Here is a 19,427-nt window from a genome sequence, read left to right as displayed (position 1 = left end):
AAACATTTGGGACAGCTGATAGCGTTAGTCACACTGCGTAGTATCCATAACAGCTCAATCGATTTAATAGTTCAACCGATTCAGGAAGACGCTTTTAGTGCTAAACTCAACTGAACAACACTGTTGTGACCCGCATTCATTCGGGGAAACAGACGAAAGCAAGTCGTGAAACAGACCGCGTGGTTTTGATAGGCGAAAAACGTGTCGTTTAACCCGACCGTGTTGTATCACAGGAGCGCGAAAGTTACTACACGTGCTACGTCTGGCATGTTGTCTCATCCGCCGGCAGCTTGCGTGCATAAAATCAATTAAGTTGTGATAAAGTTGTAAAAAAGTGCATTAGATCGTCTGCTAGACGTCTCGCCAGCCAGCCGTCTGTGAAGGTTTTTTCAACACAACATAAGCAAGTGTACAAATAATTTTTGGTCAAAATGAAGATCGACGGAAACATTAGCTGCAGCCAAATGCAGCAGAACTGGACACGATATATGGTAATGACAGATACCAAATCGTTGCGAAAGCCGGTTGAGTTCCAGGAAGAAAATGAAGTTCATGCTTCGATTCCAACGAATAAAAATGTGGCAAAACATTTTGAATTCATCAATCCGGTTGAAAGGGGTATCCAGAGTACACCTTGGATACTAAATACTCCGGTATGGACTTTCCATAATAGCCTAGTACAAACTGGTATCACGCATTATGAAGGTGGATGGCCAAAGGATATTGATACACACGACGAAGAGATCACTGCACGGTATCGAAGGAAGCAGGAAAAAAGTGAAGCGTATCTATGCCAAATGAAAGGATTGTCCAAGGTTAGCATAGAATATTGATTCTCTAAATTCTGCATTTTTGGAGATAGCCTTGACAGCCTGACAGACAGTTAGGCATTTTATTCAACTACTCACCTAGGGTACCTTTACCTCTAGTGGACATTTTTTTTTATTGGAAACCCTCGTCGACAACGTTGGCAATTATTTTCTTGGTACGATAATCAAAACTTTTATTGCTATTACTCTAATTATAGTACGAAAAGAATCACCAGTAATTACTCGTTCATATGAACATAATAGATTCTTGTGATGGGTTAAAAGAACATCAACAACGTGAGTGGTTCACTATTGGGTAACGTACCGTAAATAAAATTTAAATGTGGAAGCGCAGAATGAAGTTGGCAGAGCCAATATTTGCATGTTGCATTTTTGTCTGTTATAATGGGGTGTAGAATGTTCAAGCGCGCACTAAAGAGGTGCATGAATTTTGACACATTTCATACCAGTCAACATTGCATGATTCAAAAAGTCGAAATAGCCAATACTATAAATACTTTATGCAGATATTTTCGAGTTCATTACTACGATCCATGAAAAACAGACGACGGATTTTATTTAGAGGTTGAATTTACTGATAGCTATTGAAAGGTTAAATAATATCAATTCGAACATTTGTGTATTTTCCTTATAACAGATGTACACTCAAGTACTTTTTTACACGGTTTGTTTTTTCGAATAATAAGAACGGGGCAACTTAAGGACCATTCATTTATTTATCAATACATTTGGGAGTGGCCCGACATTCGTCACGTATTTTGTAAATGGTCCCTAAGTTGCACCGTTCTTGAGTAATCGAAAAAAACAAACCGTGTAAAAAAAGACTTGAGTGTAGTTAGAACATCTGCATCGAATATTAGAAAGGAAAGGGAACATCAGATTTTTCCTCATTGAAAAAACTGTGGTTGTAACAGTAGTTTTACTAATGGCTAATGGGACATAAAATGAAACCAAAACTTCGTACATATTTTATGCAAACTCGACTGAAAAAGAGACTTAAAAGAATTTTCGAAATGATTTGGACCAAACGGTACAAGAATTTCATGAAATGACGAAAACAATATACAACATGACGGATTTCACGCCAACTCGACCAGAGGTTGGCATGATCCTCTCATGAAGAATTTAATGAAACTTTGTGTGTGTAAAGAGTTCATGTAAATAAACAACTTCGCATACTTAGTTTTTCCACTAACTTTTGGAAAGGGCTCTTTTTTTTGACGTAGGACTATGTCTTTGTTTACTATACTGGGACTGGGTAGCACTTTGTGAAAACGAAAATAGAAGTGTAACGTTCGAATGAAAGATTTCAAATGGTAATAACTACCAAACTACTGAACGAAACTGAACAATTTATATGTCGTTGGATAGATACAATGACCAGTAATTCTACGGAAAGGGTAAGAGAGCAATTTTATGGAGGGTGTAAGAGGGGGGCTCGTATACAAATGAAACACAAATTTCCTCAAAACTTGAGAACTAATCAAGCAAATGGAGCCAAATTTGGCATGTGGGGGTTTTAGAAGAAAGGAATTTTTTATGGTGTACTGCATTCAAATGAAATACGAATTTCCTTATAATTCGAGAACGAAGTTCGAAAACAGACACTGTGAAAGCCTGCAAGTCGTAGGCGAAATACGTATCTGTCGTGAATAAAATACACATAGTAGAATTAAATTGAATAAGTTTTCTTATTTTTTATTTTTAGGCATGAATTTGTTTCCGCCCTCACCCCTGTGGTAAGAGTCCTTAGACAAATAAAACAGAAATTTTTGCGTATGTGCCATATTTTCTGCTGTGAAATAAGCGGTAAGCTGTGAAAGTAAATTAGTAAAACCTTCTCGAAGTAAGTGACAATGAATCGACGCCGCTAACTTACGTGCCTGTTGCCATTCATGTCAAAAGAAAAGGGCATTCGAATGGTACGTCATATTCGCGATGAACGTGCTTTGGCTTTAATATTATTTCTATTTGTAACCAATAGCCCTTTTAAAGGACACAAGCGAGTTTAAGTAAGATTATTGAAATATGTCAAGCTTGCAAAAATCATATTTAGTACATTTTTAAAAGAAATGATATTTAAAAGAAAACTACGTCTCAATGGTTGCAGGCGTAGTACTCATGAACCCCCGTCCGTGTATTTTCAAAGCCACCATTGGATTCAATGAAAAATTGAATCTGAATATTTCGTTCTACTCAACATTCACTTAAACAATGATTCTTATAAAAATACATATGCCAGAAATGCAGTCTTTGATCTTATGATCTGATATAGTCCTACGTCACTCTTTCGTACAACCCTTAAGGCTGTATACCTTGTAGTTTTTCTCTTTTTTATTATAAAAAATATAGCTCGAAAACTATAAGACCTACAAAAAAATTATCTATGGGTGACTTTTAGAAAATCTTCTGAATTTCCATAGAAAATATTGAAAAAAATAAAAAACAATTTCTACACTGAGAAAAAAGCATTTTAAAAGCTAAAAATCGATTTTCCAAAAAAGGCCATCTCAGAAATTGTTGAAATTTCTTTGAAGATAGATATGACCTACAATTCTTCCATACATCGCAAAATTGGCATATTTAAGGGAAAAAAGTTTTTCTAACAAAAACTTTTTCAAGTTCTTCCCGGGGAAAAAAGTATAAATAGGTATAAGTTTTTGTTAAAAAAACTGTTTTCCTCTAGTGCAAAATTTTTGATTTACTTGAAAAAATTCTAAAATGCTCATTTCGTGACCAGAATAATGAAAAAAATATTCTCTAATTTTTTTTTTTTTTTTTTGGGGTTGGAATTTGAACCCGGGTCCTCGGCGTGAGAGGCGTTAATGCTAACCACTACGCCGAGATTAACCCCTATATTCTCTTATTACTAAGTTCAGGAATAGTTTAATTATTTATAAAAATTCGTAACCCGCCAATTGGCGGGGTTGGGCACCTGGGCGCAAAAAAGTTGCGAAATCTAATTTTTCGATTTAATTCGGGACCTCAATTTCAGAACATCTATAACAGTGCTAGTATTTATGGAACTAGTTATAATGAGCTTCAACTGAAATTTTTGTATACATAAGATATTTTTTTAAAATTAAAAAATAGGACAACACCGTACAGTTGAAGAATACTTATCTTGAATGATGGAAATCGTAGAAACAGGCATCTATAGTTTTTTTTCAGCATGTTCTGGGAAATGTTGTACTCCATCAAATCTGATATCACACGGTGGAAAATATTTACGTTCGGTTATGGCAGCTTTATCGTGGCTAGATCCAATAAATGGTATACTAAGCGATTTCAGTGCTTTTTAGTTTTCATTCGAAGTAGATACTGACCAACGAGACCGTTTGCCATATCCACGGCTTCCATATACTTATCGTATACCCGAATCATTGGTGGTACGCCGATATATTTTTTGATGGACTGGACGAACCGAGGGACAGTCGCACATGGACCTATATTGAACTATTACTATTTTTTTCTAGCAGCATAGAGCCGGGGTGGTTCTTGCCGTATCAAAAATCCTCTCCATTGTACTCGGTCCTGAGCTACTCGTCTCCAATTCGTTGAGTGTCTCGACACACGGAAGTTGGCCTCAGCCTGGTCGAACCATCTAGCACGGTGAGCTCCTCTGTTCCTGGTGTCGGTGGGGTTCTTGAATAGAACGGATTTCACTGCACAGTCGTCTGGAATCGTTGCGATGTGGTCGGCCTGCCGTAGTCTCATATGGGTGGTTCATATGAGTTTATACTCTGCCCAAAATAGTCCGCTACACCTTTCGTTCAAATACGTGCACGAATTTCTTTCGTAAGCAAAGTTACTGTGTCCTGTTTGTAGAGGACTACCAGTCCGTATAGCGTTTTGTACTTCGTCAGCTTTATGCGGCGATGTATGCTCCTTAATCGAAGCGTCTTGCGAAGGGAAACTAGACTTGACTTCCAGCTTGAATGCATCATTGAATCTCCTTACCCGTAATATTGTCGGCGGTGACCAGAGATCCCAAATATATGAACTCATCAACCAATTCCAGTTCACCGTTGTCTATAGTCACTGTCCGTGGGAAGCGAATCGTTCCAAACAGACACAGAAACAGTTGTATTTTCAAATTTGGTATTGCGATTATTATCTAAAATTTTTCTTTCGTCGGTTTAGTTGTGCGCCTAACAGTTGCGCGCAGCTCTGTTCTGGTTGCTCGCAGTCAAAGTATCTCTTTTACACTCTTACGAAATCTCGTAAGAAACTGTCAACGCAAGAGTGATGAGAAAAACAACAATATTTCTCTCTCGCTCATCAGCTGAATGCTAGGGTAGCTTGCTTCGTGTTTGCCCGTTCAAACATGGCCAAATTTTTCACAAACGCAACCAGCATTTAAATTTTATCATTTTCGGTTAACGTAAGACATTGTAACTGTGTTGTTTGTTAGTCTGTACGTAATAAGACAAAACAAATGTTATCTAAGCAAAGAATAAGAGCATAAACATAAAAAACTTACACGTGCTTACACTGTCAATAATATATGATTTACTTTGCGCACAACTATATTAAACTGGAAAACGAAATATTTTCTCGGGAAGCACAATAATGAATTCAGCAGAATGACCACGATCTTGCCTACTGATGTCCTTATCAGTAAGCAGCTGACTTTTGGGGATTCTATTACTCCGATAGTTCAGTAATCTATACCTATAAATAAGGATTTCTGTCTGTCTGTCTGTCTGTCTGTCTGTCCGTATGTTCCTTATAGAATCGAAAACTACTGAACCAACCGGCATGAAAATATGCATGTAGAGGTTTTTTGGGGCCAGGAAAGGTTTTAGTGATGGTTAGAAACCCCTCCCCCCATTAAGAGGGGGGGCTCCCATACAAATGAAACACAAATTTCTGCATAACTCGACAACTAATCAAGCAAATAGAACAAAATTTGGCATGTGGGTGTTTTCGGTGACAATAATTTATTCTATGGTAAATTGAGACCCCTCCCCTCTTTATAAGGGGAATTATAACTCCTCTCCTCTTTAAAAGGGGGGGCTTCCATACAAATTTCCTCATAACTCGAGAACTAATCACGCAAATGGAACCAAATTTGGCATGTGAAGGTTTTCGAGGGCAAGAATATTTTCTATAGTAAATTAGGACCCCTCCCCACTTTAAGAGGGGGGCTCTTGTACCAAAGAAACACAATTTTCCTCATAACTCGAGAAGTAATTAAGCAAATGGAACCAAATTTGGCATGTGGGTGTTTTTGGAGACAAAAATATTTTCTATGATGAATTTGGACCGCTACCCGTTTTAGGAGGGGGGGATCCTATACACATGAAATACAAATTTCCTCATAACTAAAGAACTAATCAAGCAAATGGAGCAAAATTTGGCATGTGAAAGTTTTCGAGGCCAAGAATATTTTCTATAGTGAATTAGGACCCCTCCCAACTTTAAGAGGGGGGGGGGGTGGCTCCTATACAAACGAAATACAAATTTCCTCATAACTCGAGAACTAATTAAGCAAATGGAACAAAATTTGGCACGTGGGTGTTTTTGGAGACAAAATTTTTTTCTATGATGAATTGGGACCCCACCCCACTTTAGGAAGGGGGGCTCCTATACAAATGAAATTCAAATTTCCTCATAACTCGAGAATTAATCAAGCAAATGGAACCAAATTTGGCATGTGAAAGTTTTCTAGGGCATAAATATATTCTATGGTGAATTAGAACCCCTCCCCACTTTAAAAGAGGGGGCTCCTATACAAACGAAATACAAATTTCCTCATAACTCGAGAACTAATCAAGCAAATGGAACCAAATTTGACACGTGGGTGTTTTTGCAGACAAAATTTTTTTCTATGATGAACTGGGGCCCCTCCTCACTTTAGGAGGGGGGGCTCCTATACAAATGAAATTCAAATTTCCTCATAACTCGAGAACTAATCAAGCAAATGGAACCAAATTTGGCATGTGAAAGTTTTCGAGGGCAAGAATATTTTATATGGTGAATTAGGACCTCTCCCAGCTTTAAAAGGGGGTGCTCCTATACAAACGAAATACAAATTTCCTCATAACTCGAGAAATAATCAAGCAAATGGAACCAAATTTGGCACGTGGGTGTTTTTGGAGACAAAAATTTTTTCTATGATGAATTGGGACCCCTACCCACTTTGGGAGGGGGGGCTCCTATACAAATGAAATTCAAATTTCCTCATAACTCGAGAACTAATCAAGCAAATAGAACCAAATTTGGCATGTTGAGGTTTTTGGAGGCAAAAATATTTTCTATGGTGAATTAGGACCCCTCCCAACTTTAAGAGGGGGTGCTTCTACACAAATGAAATACAAATTTCCTCATAATTCGAGAACTAATCAAGCAAATGGAACCATATTTGGCATGTGGGTGTTTTTGGAGGCAACCATTTTTTCTATGATGAATTAGGACCCCTTACCTTTTTAAGAGGGGGGCTCTCATACAAACGAAATACAAATTTCCTCATAACTCCAGAACTAATCAAGCAAATGGAACCAAATTTATCATGTGGGTGTTTTTGTAGGCAAGAATATTTTCTATGGTATATTTTCTATGGATTTCCCCACTTTAAGAGGGGGGGGGCTCCTATACAAATGAAAAACAAATTTCCTCATAACTCGAGAACTAATCAAGCAAATGGAACCAAATTTGACATGTAAGTGGTTTTGGACGCAAGATTTTTTTCTATGGTGAATTGAGACCCCTCTCTGCTTTAGTAAGCGAGTTATGGCCCATCTCCCCTTTAAGAGGGTGGGCTTCCATACAAATGAAATGCAAATTTCCTCTTATCTCGAGAACTAATCAATCAAATGGAACCAAATTTGGCATGTGGGAGATTTTGGAGTCTTGAATTTATTTTACGATAGTTAGAGACCTCTCACCCCTGTGGTAGGGGGATATGGACTCTCATACAAATAAAACAGAATTTTTTGCGAAACTCAAAAACTAATCGAACTCGAGAAATTCGAGACTCTTCCATAAAACATCAGTCAATACAAGACCACAAAAACTATATACAGTAACACTAGATCATTCAGAACGAGACGGTCGCGAGTGTTGCCGGTGACCCGCCGTCGGAAGCGCCGCCCACTGGGGGGCTTGCAAAACTCGAGATTGTGACAAAGATCATCCGAGATTTATGATTTATGTACAACACAGGTTAATTTGTGGCAATACGAAGTTTGTCGGGTCAGCTAGTCTATACCTATGAAGAAGGATTTCTGTCTGTCTGTCTGTCTGTCCTGTGTTCCTTATAGAATCAAAAACTACTGAACCAATCGGCGTGAAAATTTGCATGTAGAGGTTTTTGGGGCCAGGAAAGGTTTTAGTGATGGTTAGAGACCCCTCCCCCCACTAAGAGGGGGGGCTCCCATACAAATGAAACACAAATTTCTGCATAACTCGAGAACTAATCAAGCAAATAGAACCAAATTTGGCATGTGGGTGTTTTCGGTGACAAGAATTTATTCTAGGGTAATTTGAGACCCCTCCCCTCTTTATAAGGGGAATTATAACTCCTCTCCCCTTTAAGAGGGGGCGTTTCCATACAAATTTCCTCATAACTCGAGAACTAATCAAGCAAATGGAACCAAATTTGGCATGTGAAAGTTTTCGAGGGCAAGAAAATTTTCTATGTTGAATTAGGACCCCTCCTCACTTTAAGAGGGGGGGCTCCTGTACAAATGAAATACCAATTTCCTCATAACTCGAGAACTAATCAAGCAAATAGAACCAAATTTGGCATGTGGGTGTTTTCGGTGACAAGAATTTATTCTATGGTAAATTGAGACCCCTCCCTCTTTATAAGGGGAATTGTAACTCCTCTCCCCTTTAAGACGGGGGGCTTCCATACAAATTTCCTCATAACTCGAGAACTAATCAAGCAAATGGAACCAAATTTGGCATGTGAAGGTTTTCGAGGGCAGGAAAATTTTCTACGGTGAATTAGGACCCCTCCCCACTCTAAGAGGGGGGGCTCCTGTACAAATGAAATTCAAATTTCCTCCTAACTCGAGAACTAATCAAGCAAATAGAACAACATTTGGCATGTGGGTGTTTTTTTTGGTGACAAGAATTTATTCTATGGTGAATTGAGACCCCTCTCCTCTTTATAAGAGGAATTATAACTCCTCTCCCCTTTAAGAGAGGGGGCTTCCATACAAATTTCCTCATAACTCGAGAACTAATCAAGCAAATGCAACCAAATTTGGCATGTGAAGGTTTTCGAGAGCAAGAAAATTTTCTATGGTGAATTAGGACCCCTCCGCACTTTAAGAGGAGGGGCTCCTGTACAAATGAAATACAAATTTCCTCATAACTCGAGAACTAATCAAGCGAATTGAACCAAATTTGGCATATGTGTGTTTTTGGAGACAATTTTTTTTTCAATGATGAATTGGGACACCTCCCCACTTTAGGAGGGGGGGTCCTATACAAACGAAATACAAATTTCCTCATAACTCGAGAACTAATCCAGCAAATGGAACCAAATTTGGCGTGTAGGTGTTTTTGGAGGCAAGAATTTTTTCTGTGATGAATTAGGACCTCTTCCCACATTAGGAGGGGGGGCTCCAATACAAATGAAATACAAATTTCCCCATAACTCGAGAACTAATCAAGCAAATAGAACCAAATTCGGCATGTGGAGGTTTTTGGAGGCAAAAATATTTTCTACGGTGAATTAGGATCCTTCCACACTTCAAGAGGGGGGGCTTCTACACAAATGAAATACAAATTTCCTCATAATTCGAGAACTAATCAAGCAAATGGAACCATATTTGGCATGTGGGTGTTTTTGGACCATTTTTCCCATTATGAATTAGGACTTCTTACCTTTTTAGGAGGGGGGGGGGCTCCCATTCAAACGAAATACAAATTTGCTCATAACTTTAGAACTAATCAAGCAAATGGAACCAAATTTGGCATGTGAGAGTTTTAGATGGCAGAATTTTTTTTCTGTGGTGTATTACGACCCCTTTCCCTTTTAAGAGGGTGGGCTCCCATACAAATGAAATACAAATTTCCTTATAATTTGAGTACTATCAAGCAAATGGAACCAAATTTAGCATGTAGGAGATTTTTGAGTCTTGAATTTATTTTATGATAGTTAGAGACCTCTCACCCCTGTGGTAGGGGGATATGGACTCTAATACAAATAAAACAGAAATTTTTGCGAAACTCAAAAACTAATCCAACTCGAGAAATTCGAGACTCTTCCATAAAACATTAATCAATAACAAGACCACAAAAACTATCTATAGTAACACTAGATCATTCAGGACGAGCCGGTCGCGAGTGTTGCCGGTGACCCGCCGTCGGAAGCGCCGCCCACTGGGGGGCTTGCAAAACTCGAGATAGTGACAAAGATCATCCGAGATTCATGATTTATGTACAACACAGGTTAATTTGTGGCAATACGAAGTTTGTCGGGTCAGCTAGTGTCGTATAATTATCGAAAAATATGATTTTTAAAATCCGGTAACATTTTAGGAAGGCGAACAACAACATTAGTAACTGCTCCCAAGTCAGGATTGGCTACACCATAATATGCTTTGAAACAACAACCATTGAACCATTAGTAACAATTGAAAACCATTAGAGTCTGATAGAACATGAAACTTAAATTCTCATTTATGTGATTTGTATGATAAATAGGGGTTTTCATTTTTGTTGTACACATTTGTTCACTACAATATTTTATCGACTGGTAATTCACTCAATTTGTTCATTAACACAAACTGATTAAGCGGAATAGATTAAAATTTGCGGTTAAAATGGTCTATGATAGATCCCATTTTGAATAATTGTCTTGCTTATCAAGATTTTGTCGTTAAGCAGCAAAATTCGCCGGGTTTCATTGAATCTGTTTCTTGGTGATAGGGTTATGGTTTTCAAATACCATAAAATGCAAAAATGTTTTGTTGTATAGCTGTAAAGCGCTATATTGCAGCTCGTCAAAAAGGCGCCCCGAATTATAGGTGATAAGTCATGTAAATTCCTCTTCCATATTAATGCCACTGCATGTTTGTGTATTTTTCAAGGCATATAAAAGAAGCTAACAAGGCCTACAACAACAGTTTTTAGCTTAAACTCGAAAAAATCAATAAATACAACGGAAACAACACGTTGTCAAATTACCAAAAAAAAGTTGACGTTAATGCCCAACCCCGCCAATTGGCAGTTCCTTGATAAAAATCGACCAGTTCCTAAACTTTTTATCGAAAATTTCCTTTTTTACCATGAAGTACAAGTTATCAGCTACTCACCAATAATTTTTTTGTTCATTTATTCAAGAAATAAGCAATTTACAACAATTTGAATTTCACTCTGCAGAGCAAAATAATTTTTTTCTCAGTTTTCTGGCATTTTTCAAGTTTCGCACGAAATATCTGTTTCAAATTAACGTAATAAAACAAACAAACCACCCGAATAGTTAGATTAGACTATAATGAGAAGGTATGGGTTGATATCAACATAAAACGAATAAGCATAGTAGATTTATAACGATTTACCTGAAGCCCGCCAATTGGCAGGGTTGGGAACTAGAGGGTTAAATATGCCCATTTCGCAAGATATAAGAGACTTGTAGGCCATATAAATATATACCTTGAAAAAAAATTTCATCGATTTCTGAGATGGGCTTCTTTGAAAACTCGAATTTTAGTTTTTAAAATGCTTTTTCTCACTGTAGAAATGATTTTTATTTTTTTCAGTATTTTTTAAGAAAATTCAGAAAATTTTGTAAAAGTCACTCATAGATCATATTTTTTGTAGGTGCTATAATTTTCGAAAATACTTGAATACCTTTTTTCCGGAAAGGACTTAAGAAAGTTGTTGTCAGAAAAAAAATCCCTTAAATATGCCCATTTTGCGATGTATGGAAGAATTGTAGGCCATATAATCTATCTAATCGATTTTTAGTTTTTAAAATGCTTTTTTTTCAGTGCAGAAATTAATTTTTATTTTTTAAGTATTTTTTTTATGAAAATTCAGAAGATTTTCTAAAAGTCACTTATAGGTCATTTTTTGTAGGTCCTGTAATTTTCGAGTTATATTTTTTATAATAAAAAAGATAAAAAAATGAAGCCCTTTGTTTCTCTTTATTTTCGAGTTTCATTGAAATCTAAGACGGTACTGCCAACCCTATAGATGATTTGGCGTGAAATCCGTCACATTGTTGAATAAAAGCTGTCAGTAAAATATTTAAAAAGCAAAAGTTGTTCTCTGGGTATTCAAACAAAATGCGAAAGATATGCTTTACGTTAACTAAAAGCGCGTTTGTAAAACCGCATAAATGTAGAAACTCACGGAGAAAAACGAATAAACTTCGGAATTTTACCGAGAAACCGCGTAAATTGCACATAAAAGCCTAGTAAAATCCAATACTACGGGCCGTTTTATCATCGAGTGTCACTTTGCTTGACTGGTCTACTTTTGGTATTACATAAATCACATGCAACACGATTTTGTCGAGCAACTCGACTGAATCGACCTCTCAACTTGACTCAACTGTCAACAAATAACATCTGGGCATGCTTTGTTTTGGTCGCGCATTGAGCCGCTTCGCTGCCCGTTCTCCCCGCGTTCGACACTCGACAGTGACTGAGTCGAGTCGAGTTGCTCAACATGACTTACATAATAGGGCCCTACGCATAGAATACAACCGCCTAAATTCTAAAAATTGCGAAAAAACCGCGTCAACTCGGAAATTTGCATAGAAATAGTCGCGTAAAAATAAACCGCTTTGCAACTCGATACGAAAAATAAAGTTCCCTAATTCTTTCAGGTTTTTCCAGGTGTGTTTAATAAAGTTCCAGGTTTCATATTGCGATATAATTTTAACTGGAAATGTGTTTCACTAATTCATATTTGAACTATTTTTCAATCAACGAGGATGTGAGAAAAATTATCCGAAATTTTCTCGTCCAACTTACTCACTTCCATTTGTGCTTTCAGTTTTACATCCCGTTTGTTCTACTAGAGGAGTAGTACACTCAAAAAAATCATCACGTCGAATTTACGTGAAAACATACGTAATTCTCATCCATCACACTTTTCATGTAATTTTCACGTGAATTATTGGTAACTCGCACTCATACTAACCAGTTTACGTGCGATGCTGGTAAATTTCATCAACTTTCTCATTGACTAGTACATGAAGCTCACGTAAGTTGCTGTACAGAAGTTGACATGATTGTTCACGTGGATGCGACGTGTCGATTTTTTTTAGTGTAGCTGCCGTTCCTCCGCATTCTTGTCGTTACGAGTTTCGTTGTCTTCAATAACCATTGAATGTGCGTTTCTTGCTTTCAAAGCAAGAGACTTTAAAATGTTTTTCGACATTTGGAAATGACTTAAACTTTTACGATCAAGTGGTTTTACCACGCTTTTCACCATTAGCAAATGTCATACATATTCGTTTTCCAGACACCGATGTTAGCTAAACTTAAACTCTAAAATAAAGTTTAATGGAAAAGTTTTGCATTTTTTTTCGTGTGTCAACAATTCTACTAGACTTGTCAAGAACAACTCTCGTATATTTTCCCCAGTCACCCAACCTACCGAAATAGAAAAAGTTCCCCACTTATTCTATTTCCCTAGGCGGGTTTCCCAAACGCTTTCTTTTATGCTGCTGATCGGAAAATTACACTCTGCGCGTGAGTTCCTTATTCATTCTTTTTCCCGCGCAAGTCTACTCGCAAGCTCATGCTCAAGCGGAGGGTCTAAAATTGATTTGGCGGAAAGTGTCGCTCGAACTCTTATCTTTTCGCAGCGCGGAACGCTTTAGCGCCAATTGCGACTGAGTGCTTTTTTACGAGAGAATGTTCATGTGTTTGATTATGTTCTCCAAGCCACAAATCATGCGGAAAAAGCTGTTTAATCGAGCTTGTGTTTAATTATAATTTCGTCGCGCGCCCTTGGTTAACTGGGCCGCGCATTCTAAGAAATATTTTCATTACTTAATACCACCGTTGGCCCTTCTATTTTCTGACCAACGCGCCTTATTTTATTTTACTTGGATTGATCGGATTTTACTCCTCCGGGTCCAAACCAGATCCTGAAATTCGTAACGTGGAAGGGAGGTTTGCTACACCCGTATTTCGGTTACAACTTGTAACCTTCATCAGCCAGTTTAAGGCCTGCCGTGCCGTGAGACAGTGAAATTTCTCCTACATTTTCTAGATTATTCGTGAATTCTACTAAGACACTCGATTTATAATTATTCTATAAAACGTTATTTCGCAGAGACGTCTTTGATGAGGTTTTGGGCTCCCTGTTCTGCGAAATTTTGCGAAAAGCCAAATTTTGCTGAGCTGCCACTCGCATTTACTTCGATGTTCTGCGAATAAAGTCAAAAACCATAACTCTAATGTCATTCGACTTGACTAACGCCGAACGAAACGCGAATGGTTGTAAATTTAAATTTGCCATATCTTTACAAATCACGGATAATCCAATCCATTGCTTGTGCGTCGTACTTCTTTATCGATTTCGAACTGTGCTTGACTACTCGATGAATTGCGGTTGTTTGAAAAATCCCTGCTTTTGTTCAAAACTTCCTGATTTCAGGTAATTACAAATTTCCTGATAATTCCAGGTTTTCCAGAATTTTCCAGCTAGTTGGCACTCTGAGGCTTAAAAAGCAACTTTAGTGTACTTACCCAATAAACATTTTTTTGCTGAATAACAGCTTATCAAGCTCTTATTACCCGGTAATTGGCTATACAATGCTTGAATAAACTACTATTCCACAAAAATGTTTGTTGGTATTTCTTGGCAGGACGTTTGATTCAATAGCTGTGAAAATAGAATTGTACACAATTAACTATCAAAATAATATCTAATGCGCAATAATGCAGCACATTTTTCAAAGATTAGACACTGTTTTGAAAGTATAATTGCAACTTACTTCTTCTTACTTCTAGCAGCATAGATCCAGAGTGGCTCGTGCTTTATTAAGAATCTCTCTCCACTGTACTCGATCCTGAGCTACTCGTCAATTTGTTGAGCGTATCGACACACGCAAGCCGATTTTCACATGGTCGGAGCTTGCTAGATGGCTGGTGCCTTTCTATTCAAGGGTGCCGGTGGGATTCTTGAAGACAACTTATATTTCACTGCATAGTTGTGACGTGGCCAGCCTACCATAGCTCACCGACTTTCGCCAGGTGCACGATGGGAATCTCTCTTAGTAGTGCCTGCAACCTATAGTTCACACGCCTCTGCCATTCTCCGATTCCTTTTAGGACGCCGCCTGAAATAATCCACATCACCTTTCGTTCAAATACGGCAAGTGTAGGTGTGTCTTCCGTAACTAAAGTTACAGTTACAAATCCGCAGAGGACTACCGTTTGATAAACGTTTTGTACATCATCATCTTTGTGCGACGTGCTCCTTGATCGTAGCATCTTGCGGAGGAAAAAGTAGGCCCAACTTCCAGCTTGAAAGCGTTGTCGAACCTACTTACTAGTATAACCCAATCCTTTTAGCTTCCATTTTTAGTCTGACGTCCCAAGGTATATCTAGTAATGATGTCGACGTCATCTGCGAAGGCTAGGAATTGGCTATTTTTGCCGAAGAACGTTCCTCTCGTTTTGATGATCAGAATAATGCCGTGGTAACTACAGCTGTTGAACCGATCGCCCCTTTTGTGTATGTTAGTGATGTTAGCTATGGATGAGAATATTGTCGATTTGGATCAATGTTCGTTGGTCAGGTAATGCCCAGGTGGCTTTGTGAATATCTTTGCGGGAATTGAACGTACTTCTGATCACCAAGCCTCAGAAAGCTGCAGAGTTGATGTATCGCTGGCCGTTCGTGTCGATGTACAGGCTATGAGATCCGATCACCACATTCAGCTTTCCACGAGCGATCATGGTGGCTGGTGGGTACAGTTTGGTTTTGTCATTGGAAGCCACTTCACTTGTTTGCTGATTGAGTGCAAAAGTGTAAACATTGATTAGTTTTTGCAGACCAACCGAAAAGAAATTTAGTTGAAGGGAAGCGGATTTTGTGCTTTTGGGGTTATCATTTGCTGAAAGAATCTTTGCATTCGGTCAATGCGACAATAGTTCGGCAAAAATGCTGATTGGTCAGCGAAAATTAATCAATGTTTACATTTTTGCACTCAAGCAGCAAACAATCGTAGTGGCTTCCACAGTATTCGCAATTATCTGTTGCCACCCACGAAATTTAGTAATTGTAGTGATTTCGAAATTGCAGTTCCAGGTACCAAGCATCCATTCATTGTCTTTGTCCAATGTCCATGCAGAATGTTCCGAATTGAATTTCCTTGATTGTTCGTAGCAAGATAGGTTTAGGAAAGCTTGTCTACGCTAACGAGTCTCGTGACAGCTACCATCTTAGCGTTAGTATAGAGACGACCCATTTCTTAAGTCAACCACCTGCTACGGATCAAACCCCTGACATGGGAACAGAGGCACAAGGCTAGATACGCTCCTCGTTACTTCAATCAGCATTTGTACGAGTGCCTCCTTTCAGTCCCGGTAGTCACGAACGGCGCATTATGTTTGCCACACGAGCAGATCGCATGCCAAATCATGTATTTCTTGGCAAACATTGAAAGTTTCTGCATCTTTAGTTACCAGAACATAAAACTTGTGCTGGGCGGTAAAGTACACTAGCACCGGAAGCTGCCGGAAGTTCGCCTTGACGTAAGCCTCATCATCCATGATGAGAGATTTGAGTATTTTCCAGGTGCTTGCGCAAAATAAATTCGCGACGTTCCTTTTCGGGTAACGTCATTTTGTCCAAATCTGACCGCGAACTGACCGCGATAAAAACAAGTGTAAACAATACACTCTAAATTACTTCTAATCAAATTTCCAAGAGAAAATACCTAATGGGTAATTTTCTACAGCGTTTCTTCCGTGATGCATTTTGAGGTGGGACACCCATTAGTTTCAAGAAAATACGATATAGTTTCAACATGGTAGATGTGATCATTATATAACTATTTTTCAATTTACATTGAAACATGCACATTTTTCGATGATTTTGTATTGTCGGATTTTATCGGTAAACTCTAAATGTTGTCATTTTACTTGTTTTATTTCAATAGACTATGGAGCATGCCATTCTACAAAATAGCGCCTGCGATATCTATCAGAATTACTTTGAAGATGTAGAACAACACGAACTGATCGAACAGTTTAGCTCGAAAACGGTTCATGTGTATAAAGATTACTTGGACGTAAGACGCTCTTGCAATTACATCAGCTGGTCAGAGGAAGGAATACATTTTGCTTCTACTCATTGTAACATCGGCGAATTGAATAATGCCGTTACGGACTCCTATATCTGGGATATTGGTAAGTTATTGAGAAGTTTTGAGTGCCCCAGTAACAACTTGTTTTCGGACAAAAACTTGGCTCAATATTTATGGTTTTCTCTCATCACTGAAGCACCCTGAATATCGGTATCATTGTTAACCATTTATAATTTTAGAAAATCCAAATGTGCCGCTGCAAACTCTTGTACCACCGTATCAAGCTCGCTGCATGGAGTATAACTTCAAGGACGGGTGTCAGCTGGCCGGCGGACTACTTTCTGGCCAAATCGCTATATGGGACATTCGGGTTGCGAACGAACCCGTTGAGGTGACGCTTCGCGAGGCCAGTCACAAAGATGTCGTGACCAAGGTTCTGTGGACCGGTACGAAAACGTCAAATGAGTTTCTATCGGGCTCAACCGACGGAAGGATCCTTTGGTGGGACATGCGTAACCTGAATGAACCGTACGATTATTTGAATCTCGCACCGAAAGATGCACAGAATGTGGACCCCAAGCGATGTTTTGGAGTGTGTGCCGTGGAATTTGAGCAAACGATGCCGAACAAGTATACAGTCGGAACGGAGAATGGCATAATCTACAGTTGTAGTAGAAAGTACAAAACCCCGGCTGATAAGATCCAGGCACTTACTTATGCTCACACTGGTCCGGTCTATTCGGTAGAACGAAACCCGCTGTTTATTAAAAACTACATTAGCGTTGGGGATTGGCAAACGAAGATCTGGACGGAAGATTGTCGCGATAGTCCTATTGTGTGGACAAAGGAGTATGCCGTTCAGCTGACCTGTGGAGTTTGGAGTCCTACTCGATGCTCGTTGGTTTTCATTTGCCGTATGGATGGAGTGATGGACGCTTGGGATGTCATACATCGCTTGGATGGACCTGTGCTTCGCATCAAGGTGAGTAATTTGAAGAACTTCAGTAGTCGTGATATTTATAATCACCCCTATTCTGTATTTCGAACGGGTTTCAAAACTGAAATTTCGTTCGAAAAAACAACGGCTCGAACGAAAGATCTTCATATGAAAAAACAACTCGAACGAAATATTTGCCAAGTCGATCGAAATATTTCAACTCGTTCGAAATACAGAATATGGGTGAATATTTAGCGCGTTGTGTTGCTATTGATAAAACATTATTCTTTGCATAACGACGAATTATCAGTGGAAATGTCAATTCTAAATGGGCACATATAAAGTTCTGTCCAAATATTAGTCGGGACCAGAAACACATTCAACAAAATCTTCAATCTATCTAACATTTAATTTAAAGCTTTCAGATGTGCCTCTACTTTCGCTGAGGGTCCACAAAAGCGGAAAGCTGATAGCCAATGGTACGGAAAGCGGTGCCATCTATCTAACCGAAATTTCTGACAACTTGACCTTCAGCTCGGCCAACGATAAACCCGCATTGTCAGGCATGTTAGAACGTGAGATGCGAAGACAGCGTCTACTGGAAGCAAAGATCAAAGAAATGAAACTCAAAGAAAAGGAACTGGAGCGAGAGCGGATACGCCGGCAGATGCGAATGGAGAAAGAAAACTCAATCGAAGATGAGGAAAGGGATTTGGTGTTTGAAGCACAGCATCAGTTCTGGACCAAGATTCATGGGCGTAAAAGCTTGAAGTCAACATTAAAGGGACTCCGAATGCGTGATGCCGGCGTTAATCTATTGAAACCAGGCAAAAAACTAATGCCGAAAAAAGAAAATAATTAATAAAACCGATCTTGTTCGCTTTTTTAATAGAACCAACTACGACATAATTGCAGTAAGCATATTTTCGTATGTAATTGATGTTAGGACAATAAGAATTCCTTTTACAGTCTCAGGAATAAGTACAAGAGATCATTTTAAACCAATTGAGCAATGTAAACTGTCAAAATCTGAACCATGTTTTCAATGGTTTCCAATTTTCTAATATGCGTAGAAATGATAACGTTAATATATTCCACTCAAGTGCATTAGACAAGCCTCAGGAAAAATCAGACATGAATAGGAGTGGGCTGTTCTTTGTGCTTTGATTTGAAAAAGCTATGTTTGGGACACTTATAGAGCCTATTATTATCTACAAAATTAATAAATGAAAATGAAAATGAATTACGTATTTCTCTATCTTTTGTATTTACAGTGTATACTCCCGGTTAACGCTGAGTGCTACACAAAGAGCGCTCTTTATGTACCAACGAGTGTGAACTGGAAATGCGCTATAAATATATAAGATAGAGCAAGACTAAGTTTATCAATAGGGTTGCCAAGTGGCCGGTTTTTGGCCGGCAC

General features: G+C 38.5%; 1 protein-coding gene across 1 annotated transcript; it reads left to right on the top strand.

Moving 5' to 3' along the window:
• Positions 1-431: 431 nt before the first annotated feature.
• On the top strand, positions 432-18,866 carry LOC128735758 (dynein intermediate chain 3, ciliary-like). The gene is made up of 4 exons (XM_053830247.1): positions 432-815; positions 16,921-17,170; positions 17,307-18,049; positions 18,423-18,866. Exons 1-4 carry the CDS (start codon positions 432-434, stop codon positions 18,864-18,866), a joined length of 1,821 nt encoding a protein of 606 aa, XP_053686222.1.
• Positions 18,867-19,427: the final 561 nt, after the last annotated feature.

The sequence above is a fragment of the Sabethes cyaneus genome, chromosome 2 (assembly GCF_943734655.1).
Source record: "Sabethes cyaneus chromosome 2, idSabCyanKW18_F2, whole genome shotgun sequence".
Classification (NCBI taxonomy): domain Eukaryota; kingdom Metazoa; phylum Arthropoda; class Insecta; order Diptera; family Culicidae; genus Sabethes; species Sabethes cyaneus.
Note: the sequence above shows the minus strand (reverse complement) of the source record. Positions and strands in the feature narration are given on the sequence as shown.

Coding starts and splice junctions, on each gene's coding strand:
- LOC128735758 (XM_053830247.1), top strand. CDS start 432: ATGAAGATCGACGGAAACATTAGCTGCAGCCAAATGCAGCAGAACTGG. Junction 17,171..17,306: donor CTCCTATATCTGGGATATTG/GTAAGTTATTGA, acceptor TTATAATTTTAG/AAAATCCAAATGTGCCGCTG. Junction 18,050..18,422: donor GACCTGTGCTTCGCATCAAG/GTGAGTAATTTG, acceptor TTTAATTTAAAG/CTTTCAGATGTGCCTCTACT.